Source organism: Lachancea lanzarotensis, scaffold LALA0S05 (assembly GCF_000938715.1).
Source record: "Lachancea lanzarotensis genome assembly LALA0, scaffold LALA0S05, whole genome shotgun sequence".
NCBI classification, from domain to species: Eukaryota; Fungi; Ascomycota; class Saccharomycetes; order Saccharomycetales; family Saccharomycetaceae; genus Lachancea; species Lachancea lanzarotensis.
Window position 1 is genome coordinate 216,241 of NW_019212883.1, and position 18,331 is coordinate 234,571.

Sequence of the window (18,331 nt, forward strand, 5' to 3'; positions counted from 1 at the left end):
GAACACACCCTGTTGCGTTCTTTCCCGATTCGCTGACACGGCACTTGTTTTGCAGAAACCACAGGAAACGCCTCTCGAATAGGCAATACCCAAACCAAGGCCTCAACCGTTGCAAGACGATGCCAACTACAGCAGTTTTCACTTTTCTCTAGTCAATCATCTAGTCGGCATGAAAAAAGAAACCTGAAGAAAACTAAGCCATTGTTTTCACCATTATGAAAACTCACACCGACGACTAGATGTTCGAGTAGAGAACACGGATCGTTGACGTGGTGTTCATGTAGAAGTCGTAGGCACCATTCAGCGATGACACTAGAGGAAGCAGTGGCAGAACCTAAAGCGGGTATTTGATTAATCATGCAGGGCAATAGGACACCTGCCTATGGTTCTGACGGATTTTAGATCAACTGTAATCCATCAACTTGTAGTGCCTTTCAAGTTACATCAGATCAGTGAAAAATCCTGAAAAGGTTTGCACCAGAAATGGACGAGGCAGTCAGTGACTGTTACAACTCTCATTCTCAGTGATGGTCGTTAATGGCCAGAGTTAGCTGTAGTAGTATTGGTGGAAGTAATGCGAATTTCTTGCACGTAGTCGGGTCGACAACTGCTGGCATATAAAAACAGACGAGTATTTGCGTCGATAGGTGGTGGGAAGCGATCCGGCGTTGGATGGCAGCATAGCTCATAAGTATTGTATCAAGCAAAGGAAGCATTTTGAAGAAAACTCATAAAAACATGCTGCACTGCACTCTGATTTCTCTGCTAGCTGGCGGGGCAATCGCCGCCGACTCGTACAACAACCTGCACAACCACGAACATGCCAAACGGATGGGCAAAGAGGTGCAGGGTAAGGAGGTATCTCATCTTTTCCGCCGTGATGGAACCTGTTCGTTCCCCAACTACGACGGCATGGTAGCGGTTCAGTCAGACAGCAAAAATGCTGGATGGGCGATGAGCTGGGACCAATCGTGTAGTTATGGAAGCTGGTGTCCATATGCTTGTAGTCCAGGCCAGTTGGCAGGTCAGTGGGACCCCCAAGTCACAAGCTACTCTTACCCAGGCTCTCAATACGGTGGATTGTACTGTGATGAAAACGGAAATTTGCAAAAGCCAATCTCGCAAAATGACTACTGTTACGATGGGAAGGGAACCGTGACGGCCAAAAACAACGCTGGATCGGACGTTCCTTTCTGTCAAACCGTCCTTCCAGGTAACGAAGAAATGTTGATCCCAACTTTGGTCAACAGCGGGTCTGAGGAAAGTTTGGCCGTGCCGGGTACCGAATACTGGGCCCAGACTGCAGCTCATTACTACATCAACCCACCAGGAACAAGTGTGGCCGACGGCTGCAAATGGGGTTCGTTATCGAACCCAAGAGGAAACTGGTCGCCATACGTGGCGGGTGCCAACATGGACGATTCTCAAAACACATATGTGAAGATCGGTTGGAATCCAATCTATTTGGAGGATTCTTGTCCATTCAAAAACACCAGACCATCATTTGGGGTAAAAATCACTTGCGATGACGAATCTCAATGTGTAGGTCTGCCATGCTCGATTGATCCTTCTCAACAGGACGTCAATCAGATTGGGGGCCAGGGATCTGGCGGTGCTGGCGGTGCTGGCGGTGCTCAATTCTGTGTCGTTACCGCTCGTAATGGTGCCAAGGCCAACATTGAGGTTTTCGAGACTTCTTCCGGCAACACAAAGCGTGACGTTCCACACCACGCTCATAACAAAAGAGGCCAACGTACTGTCATCAGCACTATGACTATTTAATGTTTTCCAGCTATAGCACAAAAATGTGCATCGAATTGTAACACTACGTAAGGTTTTATAGGTTTAAATTGAGTTATTTTGATTGTTTGATAGTCATCGTAGAGGATCTGTCGTTGTTGAGAAGTTGCCCATACTTTTCCAGCACAGGCAAGGGCTATACAAAATTAGTATACAATTTAGGCCAAAACTGCACTTTCACCTAATTCTAAGGTAGTCAATGCAATGACCATCTTATTGAGTCATGTTTATCGGTAGATCATCTGCAGTTCACAGGTTTACCTCTTTTGGCCTGAGTTTGTTAAACAATTGTCTTAATGTGACATCATGTCTTCAAAGCATAAAATCAATGAACCGGCAAACATCTTGAAATAACAAGTCTGGTGTTGTGGACTTAAGGGATTCTTGTAAAACACATCTATTTACTTATCTTGCAATGGTCAGGCACGATCATTGCCCAAGAACTACGGAATTCTGTTTATTCAAAGTATTGTGAAATTTCGAAATCTTGATCTTTTCCAGATGAACCAATGTCATCCAACTTTTAGATCCTGGCTCTAAATGCGTGAAGCACATTAGCATACTGCTGCTCTTAGAAGGTCAACATAGTAACAGTTCTTCATCAAATAGTTTTCCGAAAATGCTCTTTAATCTTTATGGGTTAGTTGCTTCCAAAACAAGTCTACCTCAACCTCAATTCTTTAATACTTCGCACTCACCTCATACTATAGTTCTCAATTGCCAACTCTGGTGTGTACGAGTCTCAAGCTCCTCCTCCTCCCGTCCAATTAGCGAAATAAAATGGGTATTAAATTAAATATTAAACATTCAGAAAAGGTAGAACGGACCGACGTTGTTGAGGTGCTCATTGAGCTGTGATCAATCAATCAAACGTCTGATTGACCCACGTAGAAACTGAAAGAAAAAGAATAACATCACAATAGGATAAGGAACAGAAAAAAAAAAAGGGTATTAGCCGCCCACACTCGTTGATGTTTCTCATAGGATAAAGCGAATATCGATTTATCATGAAAAAGAAAAATGACCGTGGACTCCCATCAGGACTTCATGCCAATTTAGTGCCTTCCAATATGAAAGGTATTTTTAAGCGGTCGGGAAGATTGAAGGAAAACTGTCAAGTCAAATCTTTCAAGCAACCACAGTATCGTGTGCTGCTGTGTCGTCAACGGCAACAACCTGGGTGGTATCATTGTGGTTAGCAGCGGTAGCGTTTCCAAGTCTTACTGGCTCAACCTGTTTTTCCAGGTCATGGTGTCCAGAGCGTCTGATCGCAAATGAAGGCACCGCGCCCAAAGAGACGGCAGTGGCCAACAATAGAGCTGGAACCACAAGGAACACCAAAAGATCAAGGATCCCGAAGAAAACGTGCCCAGAGTCTACAGTGATAACGTTACCACCATCACTGAGACCCCATGCAACAAAGTAGAGCCAGATGCAGAAATAAGTGAGAATCAAAATCGCCAATTTGATGCCCGTGGCAACTAAGTCGCGTAGTTGGTGTCTGAACACGACGAAAGTGACCAAAAATTGAGCAAACACAGCTAGCGTCCAGTATCCCCATTTGTAGCTGGAGGTTATCAAAGATCCAACCAAGAGACCAACGATGAAAAACCAACTGCCGGTGATCTGCAGTATTAGGCCGTGGATCAATTCGAAGAATGAAGAACGCTCAGCCAAAGCTTCGAACCCAATAGTCACCACGCCGGTAAGCTCCGTGAGGTACAACAAAATGGGCCACGTCAAAAACCAAGCAACGTATTTGGCGTAGAAGATCTGTCTGATACCTGGAGTCACAGCCTGGTCAGCGGTCTTTTGATGGTTGAACTCTGCTTGAATACCAGTCCAGCCCAGGTTGGAAGCCATGGTGAAGTACGAAAAAGCCAAAACCAACGAGATACTGAGCGGGGCGGCAATTGCAAAACGGTGCAAGTTGACGCCTCTCTGTTCGTAATACACGAACAAGGCAGCATAGATCACGGCACTGAGGGCAAAAACGGAAAATACCGCCCATAGCCAGTCCGATCCGTTCTCCGTTAGTTTGATGTCCACGCCAAAGGCGGGATTCACGTCGATGGCTTCGTTTCCGGCTCTTTTCAACAACTCCAATTGTAACATTTGGTAGTTCAGCAGAGAGGGTTCGATCTAGAAAGGTATAGAGGATGTTATATAAACAGCTACTTAAGTTACGTAAACTTGATGGAGGAACCGCGACTGTAGCTTGAAAAGAAGAACTTTTTGAAACGAGAAAAGGAGTCAATTGAAGTACAGGATTGATCGTAAACTGAGGAGAAAACGCTCTCCTTTTATACTTGATTTTTTAAGTTGCTGTCTTTTGTGTCCGTTTCTTGAAAAGTAAACAAACAAGCCCCCTTTAACGCTTCTTTCGTCCGATAAGCGCCGATACTCCGCCTTTGATGAGCGGAAATACCCTTTTTTTCTTCCAAACATCAACACAAAAACGATAGCCGCGGAAGCTGGTGCTAGACCGAGGCTTTGTGGTATGTTATTAACGTATATAGTGATAAAACACAACTCAACAATCGTTACACGTGGGAGTTGTAGCAAGTAGTTAAGGAAAGAGAATGGCGCTTGCTATAAAGCTTGAAATGCTCTACAAGAGATTCGGTAAAAGTCAGAGATACTCGTTCTACCCGCGATACGAGATCAAATGCATACAAAAACGACTAATAAAATTATATCACTATGAACGAATCATATATTTCTCTTGTGCTCTTCCTGTTGAGTGAAACTTGGTCAAGGTAGAGTCTAGTTACACCAATCATTGTTGTTATGAGCTTTTGATCAGTTTCATACCTGCCGGGGCCAGAAGATACAATCACAACAGTTACCTTGTGGAAGGTGCTGGTATATAAACAAAAGTAACCACGTGACGCTGATAAACCCTCATTTCCTCTCTCTCTCGCTATCCATATTATGTATGAATCGATCTATTTGAATGAACTGAATATAAATATAAATGCAGGTCTGTGTACGCGAGGCGGATTTCGTCTCCGGCTTTTAACAACGTGAGTCTGAGCTCCTTGTAACGTCAGTGTTTCTTATTCTTCACCTTTTTACCATGCCAGAAAGATCGATTTGTTGAGCGTTCTTGCTTTCCATTTCCCGCATGAATTTTTCTCTCTTGTAATCAACGACCCGCTTTTCCTTGAAATACTTGATCCAGCTGGTTGCACAGTCTTGTTCGAACTTGTTTTCTTCACCCTGGCAACTCTTTTTGATCGCTTCGTGGTGTTTAGGGTCCAGAGCGTTCACAACCGATATGTTATCTAAGCAGCTAAAGTAGCCGTCACGGGCTTCCCAGCATTGCTTTCTGGAAGATCGCGTAGGTGCCTTAGACTGATCGTCCATAGGTTTCGTCTTGCTAAACCAGCCCATGATTCATCAAGCGTGGCTGCCTTTGGAAGCTAACGTAGCTGGAAGGTAGATATGTTGAAAATACAGACCAAATTACTTAAGTGGATCGAGGTTATAATATACGACTTATTCGAGACAAATATCTCGACAGTTGAGAAACCACATATAAGAATTAGCAGGGCTACTGGTTGCATAGATCAGAGTTCCAGTTGTTAAAATCTGTAATATCTGTTGTAATTTGCTTCAGTAGTGTGTATTTAAATGCTTTGGAACATGCCGAGAAACCCAGCGAATTGAAGAGCCCGTAGATAGAGAGTTGCGTAAGGAGCTGGATTTTGCAATTGTTTGTATAAACTTGAACGTTTGGGCGCGTTAGTCACAGCTGCTAATTCGGGATTGGATTACATATGAAGTTGGGTCGTTTTCGAAGTGCTGTGGAAAGCGTCATGATAGATTGAAACATCGCCAAATCTCAACAATTGCCACCCTGACTTTGTCTTGTTTACCGCAATGAGGAGATTTGAATTAAGGGCAATCGATGAAGCTGCTGCATTGACTTGCAGCTTTAGAATACCATGATTTTCATTTCTGTAGCCATATCCTCTGATAATACTTGACAGTGATCAATCTGTAGGGTCGTGATCGTTTCTGTCAAAATCAAAAACACTCTTAAATTCAATCCGAACATGGAATCATGGCACAATGCATATTGTGTTGCCCACTTTAGGTTCGGGCAACAAATTTCGCATGTAAGCAGCGCTCGTTATGCTATTTAACTAAGTACTTTGCAGCTTGGAACCCATATTGGTTTCAAATATTTTCAAAGTCAGTGCTCTTGGATGACTTTCGTTTGGTCTATTTCAACCTCGCTGACGCTGACACTTGCATATTTCGTATGAGAAGGATCTTAGGCCTAAATGATCAGGATCAAGGTCACATGTAACAATACTCATCGCACGAATATCTCACATCTTCTCGTTAACTAGCCTAACGAGAGACCGCAATGTTGGATATCTTCAATTCGAGTTGCTCTTGCAGCACCGTTCATAACAAATTTTCGATATGACACGAAAAGCCAGCGACTTTTCGAACTCTGGGTCTACCAACAAACAAAGAATACTAAAATGAAATTCGTAGAGATACATTAAATGCTCGTCAGCTTCCAAAGAACCTCTCAAACACTTGATGTAGCAGCATGGACCGCCTACCCGGCTGACATCGCAATGAGGTGGCAGCTGTAGTATATACTTTACGTGCATGATGATTCCGAACTTCAATATAGTAGCCGATCATCTCCAGGTTATATCAACCAGATAGACGTTTACTCGAAACAGGACAGTGGAAAAATCGCCTATTTAGTCCCAATTCCAACCGTCCTAAACTCGCCATAATGTACCGGGACTCATATTTTCAAAGCCATCATATGTTGCAACCTCACCACTCGCTGTACTTGGATTGGAATCAGGACATTTTCATGTCACCAGATCACACTGCCACAAATGGGTTGCGTTCTGAAAATACGTCAGTACCTATCAATCCATTTTGGGATTACTTTCACGACGAAGATGACTGGGACCAGTTTCATCCCTTGCAAGTAGACTGCAGCGGCCAATTGACAGCAATGCCACCATTAGTAGAGAGTCCTACGGCGCTAGGTTCTCTATTTGCATCGAAAAGGACCGAGTTAGGATTGTGGCGAGATTTCGCGCTCGACGAGCTAAAGCCAAGGTGATTCTAATTCCTTTAAGTCAACTCCAAAAGCAGCTCTAATCTTTTTCCAGCCGCTCTCAGAAAGCCCGGATGGGGGGCAAAAAAGATACAAAAGGCTATATAAGTAACTTCTGGATGTCATAAACGACCAAAAGGTGCTCATCGAGCCTCAAAGAGCATCAAAATGTCTTGTTCCAGCTGCTAAGTCCACGAGAATTCACTAACCGTTCCGTATCCAATGATGATACCAATGCTAAATCTAAAGTGGATGCCAGCTCTCTAATTCTACTCCAGTCAAAAAGAAGCCGAACATATTTGGTAACCTGTGGTCTATCACCAGCGCGAATCTGGTCTTGGACTTGGAGAACTGATATGTCTTTACTGCGGCAGAATGTAACGTCTCTGGAGCTGGTCATGGATATTTTAAAACAGCAACTTGATGCTGGAAAGTGGCCGAACTGTACAGCTCGAATGCTCAATAGCGGTAACTTTACACTCCAAGACACTCCTGAATCACAGTCTTACTTCCAAACTAGTTACGCACCGGCTTTTTTCCTGCATTGTACAGGAGACGAAAATCAGAATATGACCAGCGTTCATACATCACTGATGCAGACGCTAATTGCAGAGAGCAGTAAAGCGGTAAGTCAGGGAGGAACAGTACCGTCGTTACTGATCGGGAAAAACAGCTTTTCTTCTGCAAACTTGCTGATATGTTTTGCAGTGTGTGCTGTATGTGCGGGCTCATGGATGCTTCTGCTCGTATTATTATTACTGCCCCCAAACAACCACAATAGTCGTAAGAAAATGGTGTTTCTGGGAGTTACCTATTCAGCTATTTTTCACACGGTTATTTTGAGTAAATCCATGCATTCGATATTCGAGGGACAGTACAATGAAAACTATCAAAACTCTGTGGAATTCGACGAAAAAGTGATAGACTCCACGCTTTTCAACGTTATGTTCTTTTTCACTACCTTGATCAGCAACCTGAATTGGCTCCACATCGTTTACTACATGTTTCACAACTACCAAAAGACTGAGAGACGATGGGTGCCAACAATACTTAGCAATAGAAACAGACAAATCATAGCTGTGGGACTTTTTTTGACCTCCGTCCAGGCGTTCTTGATGGGTTTAAGACTCTGGGCGAAACAGCGAAGTAGCGAACCTCTTCAAATAGTGCTTAGAGTGGTCGACCTTGTCATTTATGCTCTTTTCACATTAGCAGTTTCCACTTTCGTGTGGCAGAACTACGGATTCACACTTCGACCCAAACAGTCGAATAAAGATCTGTCGTGGTGGGCGCAATTGAAATACATATTCGGCGACTACCATCAACTCGTATTATTGCTGGCCTATAATGCGGGAGTCATGGCTTTGTTATTTGGCGTCCGAATTTTCACGAGCGCCACGCCGCAAAGTGTTTGCAAATGGTTGAGATGCGTACTGATATTCCTGAATGTCTTGGTGACCGTTAATACTTGGGGTCTCATCGGTGTTTTAGAGCAACGCGAGAGGGCTTATAGCAAGGAAACGGTTTTGGGAAGAAAAATCAATAACCGGGACAGGTTTTTTGTAGATCCCAAGATCAATTACGACCATTACGATAGCACGATGATTGACGACCGCTCGATCCATTCCCAACCTATTTCCGTTGCGGTCGATGTCGAGAAAAGCCGGCCCAAAAAGGGCTTCAGGATGATAACCAGGCCTGCGCGCGCTTTCAAGTCGCGACTGCGGGGATCCAAGCGGGAAGAAGTTACAAGTGGTCATAAGTCGAGCGTTGCGAGTTCAAAGGACGATAAGAATGAAGACTCTGCGAATAACAGCGATCAACATTCCTGCTCCCATGATAATGAGTCTACGGAGACGTTACTGACGAGAAATTACATTTTCGATCATGGTCAAGGGTAATTACTTTATTCATAATATGGCGTAACTAAGGAAAGAAATGTATCAACGGATAAATCGTTATGACGGTGCTAAGAATGGACAACTGTCCTACAAGGGACAAAAGAACTGTGTAGCGATATTGTGGCATGAGCAGATGGGTTTAATGACGCTATATAAACGTCCTCTAATTTCACCATTTTAAAAACCTGCGCAAGTGGTTTAGTGGTAAAATCCAACGTTGCCATCGTTGGGCCCCCGGTTCGATTCCGGGCTTGCGCATTTCTATTATTTTTTGCCTAAACATTATAATCAAGACGATGAACCTTCTTTCTCAAGAAGATTAGTCGACCCTTGACCAATCCTACCTCAAAAAAGTAACAGAAAGTAACTAGATTAGTACCTTTAGCTAGCTCCTGGAACGCTTGTGAGTGAATCCTGGAAATGAAAGTTTGGAACCTCGACAAACGAGCTTTTTGTTTAGTAACATGTCTATTGGCCAGCTTAATGGAAGCTAAAAACGTTGCTCATCTTGATGTAATACTTGACCCTAAAACTGGTAAATACAAACGCCAGCTGCCTGCAGGAGGTCATATTTTAGAGTCTAGAGATGCTAAAAATGTTTTCCCGCTGAATGTGAATGGTATAATCGAAAATGAGTCATTGAACAAGAGGGATAGCGAAAGACAGCAAGTTTATTCTGCTGAGAAGCTAACAGACCAAAAGGACGAAAATGGTAGGACATCACAGAAAAATTGGGATCCAGTTTGTTTGGACTCGAAGCTACCCTCTTATAGCGAAATCAGTATTTTCTCAAGATATTTGAGAGATGACGTTGTTTTGTCAAGCATGATCAGCGATCCAACTACGTATATTGTGGTTTTCGCTCCGTCCAACGATGCAATCGAAAATCTCCCCAAGAAACCATGGCAGTTTCCTATTGATGTGGAAACGCTGGAGGCACAGACCTCTGACGAAGAGGCTCTTGAACAAGCAGTCAGAAACAATATCAGAAATTATGTGGAACACCACATAGCGACAATGGTCGGCAACAACGACGGTAAAATAGTTCAAGACGCCTTGAATGAACGAACTTGCACTTCCTTTGTACTAAAGTCCTTGTTGGATCCAAGTGGCCTCGAAAACGGGGGAGATTTATTGTTGGCAAGAAAGGACGGAAAATACAGATTATATTCTGCAAGGTGGGGTGGTGCTGCGAGCATCGAAGTGAAGCTGGTAGACGAAGCTCAAAATGGTGTCGTGTTTGTAATCGCCGAGGCACTCGTTTCGGCTTGACAAATCAAATTATGGGTCGATGGGATTTCTTTAGTAGTTTGGATACCGCATTATGTATAGCTTATGAATATTGAAGACATGGTGGAAAGGGAATAGTGTTCGAAGTATCAATTCTGTCGTTACTTCGACGTACGCCTTGATTATGATTATATGCACCTTGCTTAGACGTGTCGTCTAATCCATTACAAACTTGGCCTAATTGTCTATTTTACATATATGAACCCAGTACCCATGGGTTCTTGAAAGCCCTTTTAAATAACAACGAATTCAAAGATCTGAACCAACTTCTTCATCATCGCTCAAATCCTCACTCTGTGTTTCCACATCTGTGTCTTCATCAAGCTGCTTAGTTCCGCACGCCAGTGCAGAATCCACACAAAAATCAACTAGTTTGCCCCGTGCATCTATGCTCAAGCTGGAGTCTGAATCATTTCCAAGCCATATCCTGACATTCCCAATCAAGGCATCCAGCTCAAGACGATTCTCCTGCACTTCTTCCAGCATTGGTGTTGCGAACAGGTTTTTAAGAACTAGGAGGGCGGCAGCAACACCTATAATTGAAGTATTTTCCGAAGCAATCAGCTTTGGTGGTATCTTGGAAGCCCAGAGACAGGCCTGTTTGACATGGCCGCTCGAGAGTGAGTTCCTTATTATGCTGGAGTACAGGACTAGTATTTGGTCGCCCGCTGGTTTACCCAATTTCATTTTCTGTTTTACCAATTCTAGCAGATGGTTCACATTCCTTTCTGTTGGTTCGAATAAAGAGCTCAAGGTTGTCAGGTTTTCGGTTGACGTCTGTAGATCTGCATTATTGAAGACCTTGGATTCAAATACCTTTTCGACGACTTCATTTGCAGGACTTTCAGCGGCGCTTAGCTCAGTAAGCAAGCTCACAACTACAGCATCACTCCTATATTTCACCATTGAATCGTTGACGAATTGAATGAAGTCCTTCAGCGTAAATGGCCCATTCTCAATGATGGCTTCTTCAAGCTGCTCGCATCCCAGGGTGTCTGATGTTGCACTGGTAACAACGTTTGTAATCATACTCCATTCTAATCCATTTTTTAATGCCCCGCCACTTCTCTGATTGGCCAACTCCACTTGATTCTTAATTTTAGACCAAGATGAAAGGATATGCTTATCACTCCATATCTTGACAGGGAACTTGAAGCGGTAGTATTTGAGGGCAAAACAGTTGACAATTTCGGACTCAATTCTCTCAATAGAGTTGACAGGATATTTCAGCCGGTTGAGGACCATGGTTTTCTTCAATGTTTCAAAGATTTGGGAGTAGTCAGTGAAGCTCACCGTATCCGTGAACGGCACCAGCGGCAATTCATGAGTCTTTTCTTTCCCCCCAGTTAACTTGTTGGTCAGGAGGTGGATAAAGTAGACACCCGTTGCAAGCAACATCGTAATTCGAAGAATAGAAAGAAATGCTGTCGGCAAGCTAATGACTCCGTTAGCATTAGAAAATGTGAGACCGCTGCCCGGGGAATAATGCATTATAGGCATGGACATTAAGCTCTTTGCATTGTCAAAATCGTTACCATCGCCGAAACATGATGCACCCATTGTCATAGCAAGTCCTGCCATCAAATACTTGCTGGAAGGTGACTCCTTTTTCTCCGGATAAGCTGCAGCATAGGGTGTACCGTGCTGAGTCGACACACCTGAGGACATGTTCATAATGAAGTCATTTGCGCTGCTGGAGACATTTCTGTCACTTTCGGGAGTAGTGAAAACCTGGCCGGATTTAAGTTTTGTGTTTTCAAACTTCAAAGTAGTGCATTTGTTTTCAAGATGGCGAATGTATTCAATAGTTTTGATCAGGACCGAAGCCTTGTTGAGTTTGCAGGCTACCTCCAATCCATCCAGCTCCTCACAGTCTTCTTGCGACAATGATTCTCCAGTGGCACGCTTTACAGCACAGCGAAGCGTTGGAATTGTGTCCCTCAGTTGCAAGATCTTGTCGTTAATATTGGTTCTATACTTCTTTTCGATGACGTTGTGGGACACTCTTTCACGTCTGGGTTTCATCACTTTGCCGTTTCCAGAATCTGTGAGTGAACCAAATGTCAAAGAATCTAGGTCCTCCTGATCTTCAGTTTTCAAGAAATCCTGGAGCTCACCAGATTCGAACGCAAAACTTGGCGATTCATCAGTTTTGATGTAAACGTTTGCACCGTTTGAAGAGGAAGCCCCATTGCCACGACCTATGTTTGTGTCCTGGTCTACTTGCTGGTCAAATTGTTGTTGCTGCGGTTTTAGCGGGAATTCTTGAAATGATTCCGGGGTCAAATTCAGTGTTCCGGCAGTACTTTCGCTCCAAATACCGTCTTGGTGGTTACGATTGCTGTTGTAATTGTTACTCACGCTACCCATGGGCGAGTTTTTAGAGTTGACGTCCCAGTGATCGCTCTTGTACTCATCACCGCTTTCCGAAGAGTGAAGCGAAGCCAAAAAAACTTCGGCTTCACTTAATCCAGGGCTAAAAGACGTACTGGATGCCATTTTAGAAACCTAGGAAAGTCTCTGTTCCTGAATCCTGATGGATATAACTCCTTCTTTGTATCAAAAGTAGGGAAAAGTCCGGATGTCGCTCACTAAAGCGACTAACAGACCAAATGGAAAAGTGAATCAAGTACTGATCTTGAGGTCTTAGCACACTGGTATTCTGCTCAAAAAAAAAAAGGGCACTACAACTAGTCTAGAAGTATCAAAAAATGCCAAAAACTGATCGAGTTTCTTTCCCTTCAATCGTTTTTATATCGGAAACTTTCGCAAACGTTAAAATGCAGTTTTGAAGGCGTCCAGATGCTCTTTTCGAACCGTAAAAAGACTGTTAACAATGCCTTGAATCACTTAACAAGTACAGTTTTGAATCTATCTTGTAGGATTTGATACAATCAAAAGATAAGGTAGTTTTGTTCGAATAATGTTGAAGGTTTGAGCGACGATTGTTTAAATTTCCCGTTGATTAATATTATCGCTAGGAAATAATGGCATGATAATTATGGGACGGGAAAGAAAAAAAGGAAAATAGAAAGATATACGTATCTAATGATACAATATATGGGACGACGACACGAAAATATAAAAGTGATAAAGAAAGAAGTACGTGGAAGAAGAGTAAGGTACGTTAGTTTTTGGATGCGAAATACTCTTGATTTGTTGTTGGCACGGTGTGGTGGCGTGGTTATGAATTTTGTATAATGGTAGCTTTACTTGGCGCCCCCAATTTGGCAGAAAAACTCACATGCGGGATTCCAGTTGACGGAAAGAAAAGACTGAGAAATGTAATGTAAGTATTATTGACTGTATTTAACACTGTTTGAACGGAGTGCCCCAGGCTTTGCAGTTCGCTTTGTTGGTTGCGAAAGTTCATAATCGTTAGAAGGAGAGACACGTGATTTGATGTGACGCTTTATTACTAAATGATCTCTCGTTAGGTAACACTAGGCTCCGTTTAGATGCTAAAGAGACTTGACAGCGTACCAGCATCACAGCACCGAGATACCGTGTCTTTTCTTTTTTCTTGTATCAAACCCGCTTAACTTTTCCTTACAACTACGTAACTCACAGGACCTTAAAGTTTTTTTTTACTGTCCTCGATAAATAAACTCCGACAAACTCAAGGCTCGTCTCGCTGGACGCGGGACAGAGGTCGAAGACGATGATGGTGACGCCATGTAGTGTGTCCTGGTCACTGCGGGACGTTTTCTCTCGGTGGTTGCTGCCTTCCGCATTGTCTTGCCCATAGCACCTGTAGAAACCACATTGGGATCTCGGGGCGTTAGTGGCGCTCTTTGGTACTGGTAAGTATCACGCAGGCTTGCCAAGGATGCACAGTGTCTTTTAGACTGTCTGTTCTGCACTTTGTCCGCTTTCGTGGTGTCTTCCACTTCGCTCAAGATCTCAGAATCCTCTTCGCTGAATGGCGTAGAATCTTGATCCGTCTGCGTAGGGATCATGGAACTTGGAATCTCTGTAGATGCCATCGAACTCGGGATTTCCGTCGGTATGTCTTCTTGTGAAATGTCAGCGTCAGTGGTCGCAGGTGTCATCGCAGGTGCTACGGGGAAGCCTGCTTCTTCAATCGGGGATTCTATTTCCGTCTTCAAATCATTAGCCTCATCATTGATGGCTAGAAGAGATCTGCTGGTAACGTCCAAACTTTCTGAAGATTTGTGAGATTGAGTGAAAAACTTGCTACCAGAGTCAACACGCAAGGATGCATTGTCGTGGCGAGATAATTTTCGGCGTTCAATTGTAGATTTTACTTTCTTTTCGCTCTGTTCTGCTTTTTCCTCCAGCTTTTTCAGTGCGAGTCGAACCTTAGCGTCGCTGTTTTCAGGCACCGCAGAGACGGTCACTTGAGCAGATTTGGCGAAAAACGAATCAATCGACTTTATACTCACAGGCGCATTTGAAATATTGGGCAAGGACTTGGCTGTAATTTGCAATTTCCGCTCACGGTTCACCAGGACTTTCTCGAAATTATAAGGACTTAAGTCTCCTCTGGCAACTTTTGCGTGCAATTCGTGGTCGATTTCACTAGGGTTGACAATTGCTCGTTTGATCAATTCCTCTCGATGTATGACTTTCCCTATGCAACCGAACAATTCTTCACGAGTTACAAGTTCTTCGGGTACCGCATTAAGTGTGGTAATAACATTGGTCCTGGTGCAGAAAACCCGTTGGAACCGGAAAGCATACGTTGCTCGCTTATATTCATCTGCGAATTCCGTGGGTACGATGCGTTTACCCTCCCGCTGGATACTTTGGATTATTTTATCCATGGTCTTGAATTTAAGCACCAACTTGATTGCCGTCAGAAGTCCGATTTTCGGAATTCCGGATGTGTAGTCGCAGCCTGATAGACAGACCAAGATCCTCAATTGCTCTGGAGTCAATTCACTAAGCGGGAATTTGGATGGTAAACTAGAAAAGTCGTCACGACAAATCTCAACCGCTTCACCATGATCGTTAAGTTTTGTAATCAGCTTGCGACATCCGAAAATTAGAAGATCTGAATCTTCTGATATGATTCCTTGCACCAGACCTTCCTTCTCCAGATACACCATTTGGGCATCAGCTTCGAAAGGTGCCACCACATACTGTATTGATTGCACCTTGCAGTAATCTATAATACACTTGGCCATTTCTGGTGTTACATCTACGCATTTCTGAAAAAACTCAAACGCTTGTCTCTTATCTCCAGAATGCCAAAGCTGCAACGCTTTGGCCCTATTTTCTTCCCTTTTCTGTCTTCTCTTCACTTCTGTGTCTCCTTTCACCATTAGAGCATCGCCATCAAAAACCACATACGGATTGATATGGAAACGGCCCCGAAGCATTTGCAGACGTTTAGCAAAGTACTCTAGGTACCGTGTGGTGGGCAAACCTAGAGCTAATTCCTCAGCACACGAATGTGCAGCTCTGTGTAGCCATGCGTACCCATCAATTGCCAATGTTTGACCATCGTATCGCGATAAAGTCACAGGCTGTTGAATAGGCTTTAATTGAGGAAGCAGGCCCTGGATACCCATTGATACGAGCGATGTTCCCGAGCTGTTAAACCGCTTCGAGCGTAGGCTTACAACATCTCTTGATCTTGACCAGGCTCAAATTTGAAAGGCTCCTTCGTACAACGGTATTCGAGGTTTTTTCGATGCAATTTACGGAATAGTCGAGTTTACGCGTCTGCGCGTAGCATCTGCTTTACGCGTCGCATCAAAAAAAAACGCGAGTTTCGATGACATCTTGGATGAGTCTTAGACCTTGGGTTGTTTCAACAAACTGACAAATCTAGAAAACAACTGTGGTTCTCGTAAGTCCACGCATTTTTTTTCCTCTCTTACTAGACCATTTCTTCTAACGGTAGTGTAGCTTCGGGCAAAGTGTAGAGTGTTCTGTAGTCAACTTCAGTATTATTGTAGAAGGCTTTAAAGTCGCGCGGAGAAAACAAAATCCGTTGCCAGAGCGGGGCGGTGCGGTCGCTGAGAAGCCAGAAATCTTTCAGGTTGGTCTTCCATCCGTTATCAGTTGCAAACTTTTTGACTGTCGCTGGAGAGGATCCAGCTTGACGTCTGATCACACCGGAAAAAATTACAGGAAGCTGGTCTAGACCAACGAACCTGCATGCAGTACCCAAGCATGTGCGCGATTTCATTAGTCTGCTGTCGTTGGCGTTTACCGGGGCTTGGTTCAAAGAATTCAACTCGTCTTCATCCATCAGATCAGTAGGTGTAGTCATGAAAAACTCGATAGAATCATTGTGTCCATGTAGCTTCCGCGACTTTTCACTAAGCTCGTGGTTGGTTATGCCCTTGAAGGTTTGGAAAATCTGGGCGATAAGTATGCTGGTCACCCAAACGACTTGCAAAAGTGCCCAGGCCATGACAAGAAATGCAAAGCGGTCAAGCTGTAGTCCAGCACATACTTCATCGCTGAAAATTCCGCATTTGAAGTCCGTTTTGGAGTGGTCCTCGAAGAAGTCAAAATATTCGAAAGAAACCTTGGCGAAGGTAACTGCTCCCAGTATCAAAGAAGTCAAAAAGTACAAAAACAGCTTATGGTTCTTCAACCCGATATCATTGTAAACCCAGGGGCAAAAATGATCAAACCGGGCCACCAAGGCCGAACTGAACCTCGAATACTTTGACCTTAACGGTTTCCGCACATAGGTCTCGAGGCATAAATGACGTGTGTCAAACTTTCCAGCTTGAAGAAGTTCCTGGACTGTCTCGCGGATTTTATCGTGATCCTCTTCTTTATAGATTTTGCCGGGGTCTGAAAACAGCAATTTGCAGAAAGACACGACGCATGCGCTTGCAGAGACAAGGAAAAAAAGGTTGAAAAAGGGTTCTTCTTCAAAAGTAATAGCCGCAACCCTGGATAGCCAAACATAGAGGACCCATACTATGCTTCCTAGTAAAATTCCAGACCAAAATGGCGTCTTCAAAAAACTGTTGCCGCCTATTTGGGTAGCGTATGACGGGAAAACCAGCTTTTTTAACCCCAGAATCATCCCCAGTCCTGTGAGTATTGACAGTAGAGCTGCCGGCAGGTAGTGCAGTGACGTAAAAAGCTGGAAAATAATACCCAATAAAAAGAATGGTACAATAAAAGTAACGAGCTTCGCATGTTGTGGGCTTCTTAGATACTTTACAATTGGGGTACCGTCTGGTTTGAGTCCATTTTCTAATAGAGCAAGGGACAAATTTTCTGCTGTGTTCAACTCCTTGGATATTATGAAGCAATCCTTTTCATCATTCGTCTTTTGTAAGCAGTCAGCGCCATCAGCGATCAAGGCTTTGATCACTTGAGGTTGTCCCTTCACTGTAGCCCAATGTAAAGGTGAAAAGCCACCAGAGTCGACAATTGAAGAGTCCGCCTTGAACTCAAGCAATGCTTTGACCGATAGAGAGTCGCCTTGATATGCGGCCCACAAAAGCGGTGTCCTATGACTTGGATCTAGAGAATCGATGCTGATGTCATCGCCGACAATGAAAAGGAGGCAATAAAGTACGAGCATCACATTCGAAGAATTTATTGATAGATGCAAAAGATTGAAACCTTGTTTGTCCAGAAGCCTTGAATCAGCTCCTTTTTCCAGTAGGTAATGCACGATGTAAACATAGCCGTACCTGGCGGCCCAATGTAGGGGCGTTGCATCTAATTTACCGCCCGCAAAGTTGATATCAGCTCCATTATCGAGAAGATATTGCACCACCCCCAGTCTGTTATTGATACAGGCCCAATGTAGACCGGTAACTCTTTCCTCATCGCTATAATCATGTCTTGGATCAATTACACCGGATTCGACCAACGTTCGGATCGTCACAAGATCTCCAGTCTGGCATGCATTGCGGTACTTGGCCAAAGTAGGATCTTCTGTTTCAAGCTGTTCTTCACCATCGTTTATTGATATGCTCTCCACTAGGCCTTCATCATCGTTCGTTGGCGCTATTGGTTCAATCGATGAGATGGAAGCACTTACACTTCCAGCGGCGCTATCAACCTCGATTTCATCCTGGGATTCTGGAGTGTTCATTTTCAATTGTAAACCTGGCTAGTAAGATGCCCAAAGGATCTGGGGAGATGCTAACTACTACTGTGTGAACGACCTGTAGCGAGGCGTTCGTTGTTCAACAAAATCATTCACCTTTATTGATCTAAAGATCATATCATACGTATGTGTCACTGTAGTCAAAAGCTCCGCGTCAGTAAAAGGATGTATTGAAGTCAA

The 18,331-nt window shown here is 43.7% G+C and overlaps 9 protein-coding genes and 1 non-coding gene across 10 annotated transcripts; 5 read left to right on the forward strand and 5 right to left on the reverse strand.

Annotated features, from left to right (window-relative positions):
- Nucleotides 1-738: 738 nt before the first annotated feature.
- Nucleotides 739-1,782, forward strand: LALA0_S05e02696g (LALA0S05e02696g1_1; the record flags this gene model as incomplete). Its single annotated transcript, XM_022772187.1, has 1 exon — nucleotides 739-1,782. The coding sequence occupies one exon, from the start codon at nucleotides 739-741 to the stop codon at nucleotides 1,780-1,782; it is 1,044 nt and encodes a 347-aa protein (XP_022628536.1).
- A 1,146-nt stretch (nucleotides 1,783-2,928) lies between these two features.
- On the reverse strand, nucleotides 2,929-3,915 carry HSP30 (LALA0S05e02718g1_1; the record flags this gene model as incomplete). The annotated part of the gene is made up of 1 exon (XM_022772189.1): nucleotides 2,929-3,915. One exon carries the CDS (start codon nucleotides 3,913-3,915, stop codon nucleotides 2,929-2,931), a length of 987 nt encoding a protein of 328 aa, XP_022628537.1.
- A 951-nt stretch (nucleotides 3,916-4,866) lies between these two features.
- Nucleotides 4,867-5,196, reverse strand: COA6 (LALA0S05e02740g1_1; the record flags this gene model as incomplete). The annotated part of the gene is made up of 1 exon (XM_022772190.1): nucleotides 4,867-5,196. The coding sequence occupies one exon, from the start codon at nucleotides 5,194-5,196 to the stop codon at nucleotides 4,867-4,869; it is 330 nt and encodes a 109-aa protein (XP_022628538.1).
- Nucleotides 5,197-6,565: 1,369 nt separating this feature from the next.
- SWM1 (LALA0S05e02762g1_1) lies at nucleotides 6,566-6,907 on the forward strand (the record flags this gene model as incomplete). The annotated part of the gene is made up of 1 exon (XM_022772191.1): nucleotides 6,566-6,907. The coding sequence occupies one exon, from the start codon at nucleotides 6,566-6,568 to the stop codon at nucleotides 6,905-6,907; it is 342 nt and encodes a 113-aa protein (XP_022628539.1).
- A 350-nt stretch (nucleotides 6,908-7,257) lies between these two features.
- Nucleotides 7,258-8,802, forward strand: DFG16 (LALA0S05e02784g1_1; the record flags this gene model as incomplete). The annotated part of the gene is made up of 1 exon (XM_022772192.1): nucleotides 7,258-8,802. The coding sequence occupies one exon, from the start codon at nucleotides 7,258-7,260 to the stop codon at nucleotides 8,800-8,802; it is 1,545 nt and encodes a 514-aa protein (XP_022628540.1).
- A 187-nt stretch (nucleotides 8,803-8,989) lies between these two features.
- LALA0_S05e02806r lies at nucleotides 8,990-9,060 on the forward strand. The gene has a single exon. It is a non-coding gene; the product is annotated as a tRNA-Gly (tRNA).
- Nucleotides 9,061-9,222: 162 nt separating this feature from the next.
- LALA0_S05e02828g (LALA0S05e02828g1_1) lies at nucleotides 9,223-10,074 on the forward strand (the record flags this gene model as incomplete). Its single annotated transcript, XM_022772193.1, has 1 exon — nucleotides 9,223-10,074. The coding sequence occupies one exon, from the start codon at nucleotides 9,223-9,225 to the stop codon at nucleotides 10,072-10,074; it is 852 nt and encodes a 283-aa protein (XP_022628541.1).
- A 267-nt stretch (nucleotides 10,075-10,341) lies between these two features.
- HMS1 (LALA0S05e02850g1_1) lies at nucleotides 10,342-12,591 on the reverse strand (the record flags this gene model as incomplete). Its single annotated transcript, XM_022772194.1, has 1 exon — nucleotides 10,342-12,591. One exon carries the CDS (start codon nucleotides 12,589-12,591, stop codon nucleotides 10,342-10,344), a length of 2,250 nt encoding a protein of 749 aa, XP_022628542.1.
- A 1,088-nt stretch (nucleotides 12,592-13,679) lies between these two features.
- On the reverse strand, nucleotides 13,680-15,629 carry LALA0_S05e02872g (LALA0S05e02872g1_1; the record flags this gene model as incomplete). Its single annotated transcript, XM_022772195.1, has 1 exon — nucleotides 13,680-15,629. The coding sequence occupies one exon, from the start codon at nucleotides 15,627-15,629 to the stop codon at nucleotides 13,680-13,682; it is 1,950 nt and encodes a 649-aa protein (XP_022628543.1).
- Nucleotides 15,630-15,940: 311 nt separating this feature from the next.
- AKR1 (LALA0S05e02894g1_1) lies at nucleotides 15,941-18,136 on the reverse strand (the record flags this gene model as incomplete). Its single annotated transcript, XM_022772196.1, has 1 exon — nucleotides 15,941-18,136. One exon carries the CDS (start codon nucleotides 18,134-18,136, stop codon nucleotides 15,941-15,943), a length of 2,196 nt encoding a protein of 731 aa, XP_022628544.1.
- Between the last annotated feature and the right edge of the window lie 195 nt (nucleotides 18,137-18,331).